The sequence below is a fragment of the Sturnira hondurensis genome, unplaced genomic scaffold (genome assembly GCF_014824575.4).
Source record: "Sturnira hondurensis isolate 20B ecotype Veracruz unplaced genomic scaffold, ASM1482457v3 Scaffold0003625, whole genome shotgun sequence".
In the NCBI taxonomy this organism is placed as follows: Eukaryota; Metazoa; Chordata; class Mammalia; order Chiroptera; family Phyllostomidae; genus Sturnira; species Sturnira hondurensis.
Genome location: NW_028076256.1, coordinates 1 through 2048, shown reverse-complemented (window position 1 = coordinate 2048; position 2048 = coordinate 1). Strand labels below are relative to the sequence as shown.

Sequence of the window (2048 nt, the reverse complement as noted above, 5' to 3'; positions counted from 1 at the left end):
TTAACGCATTGACTTCCCCCTAGGAAGTCAACATCTTGGCACACAGCACTCCGTTTAAGGAAAAAATCTGAGAAAAAAGATAAAGACGGCAAACGGGAAGGCAAGTTAGAGAACGGTTATCGGAAATCGCGGGAAGGCCTCAGCAACAAGGTATCTGCGAAGGTGAGTTCAGGTGTCTCCAAGAAGCGATGGCAGGAGGGGCTGATGCTGACACAGGCATCGTGGAGGGTGGTGCACCCCAGGCCAGGGGGCCCAGCCTGCTTGGCACCAGCAGATCCTGCCAGGCTTTATAGAGGGCTCTCGGGCAGTGTTGGCTGGCATCAGCACACGGATGTATTCTGAGGAACCAGGCATACATGCAGCAGACACCTCACCAGGTGCATGCCTGGCTTTTACAAAAAACCGCTGTCGGGTCCTTGGAAGAAGCTGAGACTGGATCCTGGGGAGCAGACAGTGCAGAGCAGCTGCAGCTCAGACTGCCTTCGGGGGGGCCGTCTCCGACCCCAGGGGCAGTGACCAGATGCCGGTAGACAGGTTCCTTGGTGCAAACTCCCTGGCTCCAGTAGCTTCACACTCTAATCAGGTTGCCTTCCACCTGTGGGGGATTTGCCTGGAGAAAGAGAAAGTGCTTCCCATTGGGGATCCAGGGACCCTGGGTCCGGACACGGGCCGTCCTGCTGAAGCAAGGTCCAGGCATGGCTGGACTCAGCTCGGAGGAGGAGAAAGATGGTCGTCTCCGAGTTTCAGCAGCACTTTTGTGTTTTAAATTCACCCCAGTTCTTGTGACAGGAAGCTTCAAGTGTGTTTAAAGGAGTGAAAATGTGGTCAATTGTGAATAAAACTGGCAAACCAAGTCGTATTTCTGCTCATCTTTCAATGATCATTGTAGCCTTGGAATAAAAGTGATGTATCTCAAAACAGCCCTGTTTTTGGTTAATACCGCTGTGTTTTTTCCCTTTCAGCTTCTCAATCCCAACTACATGTATGACGGTGAGTGCCATTATCTCTTTCGTCTGGTCTTATAGGTTGTAGGTCTGGGGGTGCATCATAGAACACTCAAGTGTGACCTGGGGGAACTGACTTCCTGGGGCTTAGGGCTCAGGCAGGAGCTGAGGTCCTGCTCATTTGTTCGGGAGTCACCGGTGGGTGTGACTGGAGGCCCAGAGATCCAGTGACACTGACCCTTTTCTCGTGCAGTTCCCCCAGAATTCGTCATTCCCTTGAGTGAGGTCACATGCGAGACAGGAGAGACCGTTGTTCTTAGATGTCGAGTTTGTGGACGCCCGAAGGCCTCGATCACCTGGAAAGGCCCTGAACACAACACCTTAAACAACGATGGCCACTACAGCATCTCCTACAGGTGAGTGAGGCTTGCTTGTGGGCTGGTTTTACTGTGGCTGGCGTCACTGAGGCCCAGGGTCACCTTTCTCACTGGGACGCTTCCCAAGAGGGAACATTTTGTTATCTGGGCGTGCAGTTAAAATTAAAGCTCCACTTGAAATTCCTCATCAGTCCTTGAGCCCCGTCTCTTCTGGGACCCTGAAGGAGAGAGGTGAGGGCAGCCCTTCTGACACGCGTATTCTCATCTGTGCATCAGTGACTTAGGAGAGGCTGCTCTGAAGATCATCGGCGTGACCACAGAAGATGACGGCATCTACACGTGCATCGCTGTGAATGACATGGGTTCAGCCTCGTGTTCGGCCAGTCTGAGGGTTCTAGGTAAGATGCACTCCTGAGCTGGAGTCTCAAGTCCAGAATCCCCCTCCCACAACATCGCCAGAAAAATATGGCAGTGTGTCACTGCGGGCCTTCCAAACAAGAGCTGTGAGTAGCAGCTGCAGTCTTTGGGTCGTCGGGAGGTGGTTGACCTCAGGGCACCTCGGCCCGTGGCCACTGGGCACTTGAGCTTCTGGGTTAGAACAAGGTGTGTTCTGTGCTCTGAGTCATCAAAACACATTCTTGTACCCAGTTTCTCTTCAGTCTAGTTCAGCTGACACTTTAGGGCTGAGAGAATCTGATCTCAGCTGGTCTTGTGGAACATGAGTGAG

General features: G+C 52.7%; 1 protein-coding gene across 1 annotated transcript; it reads left to right on the top strand.

The window, feature by feature from the left end:
• Nucleotides 1–18: 18 nt before the first annotated feature.
• LOC118984219 (triple functional domain protein-like) lies at nt 19–1769 on the top strand. Its single transcript, XM_037041996.1, has 4 exons — nt 19–162; nt 963–990; nt 1198–1360; nt 1598–1769. The coding sequence occupies exons 2-4, from the start codon at nt 981–983 to the stop codon at nt 1734–1736; spliced, it is 312 nt and encodes a 103-aa protein (XP_036897891.1). The 5' UTR covers nt 19–162; nt 963–980; the 3' UTR covers nt 1737–1769.
• The last annotated feature ends 279 nt before the right edge of the window (nt 1770–2048 follow it).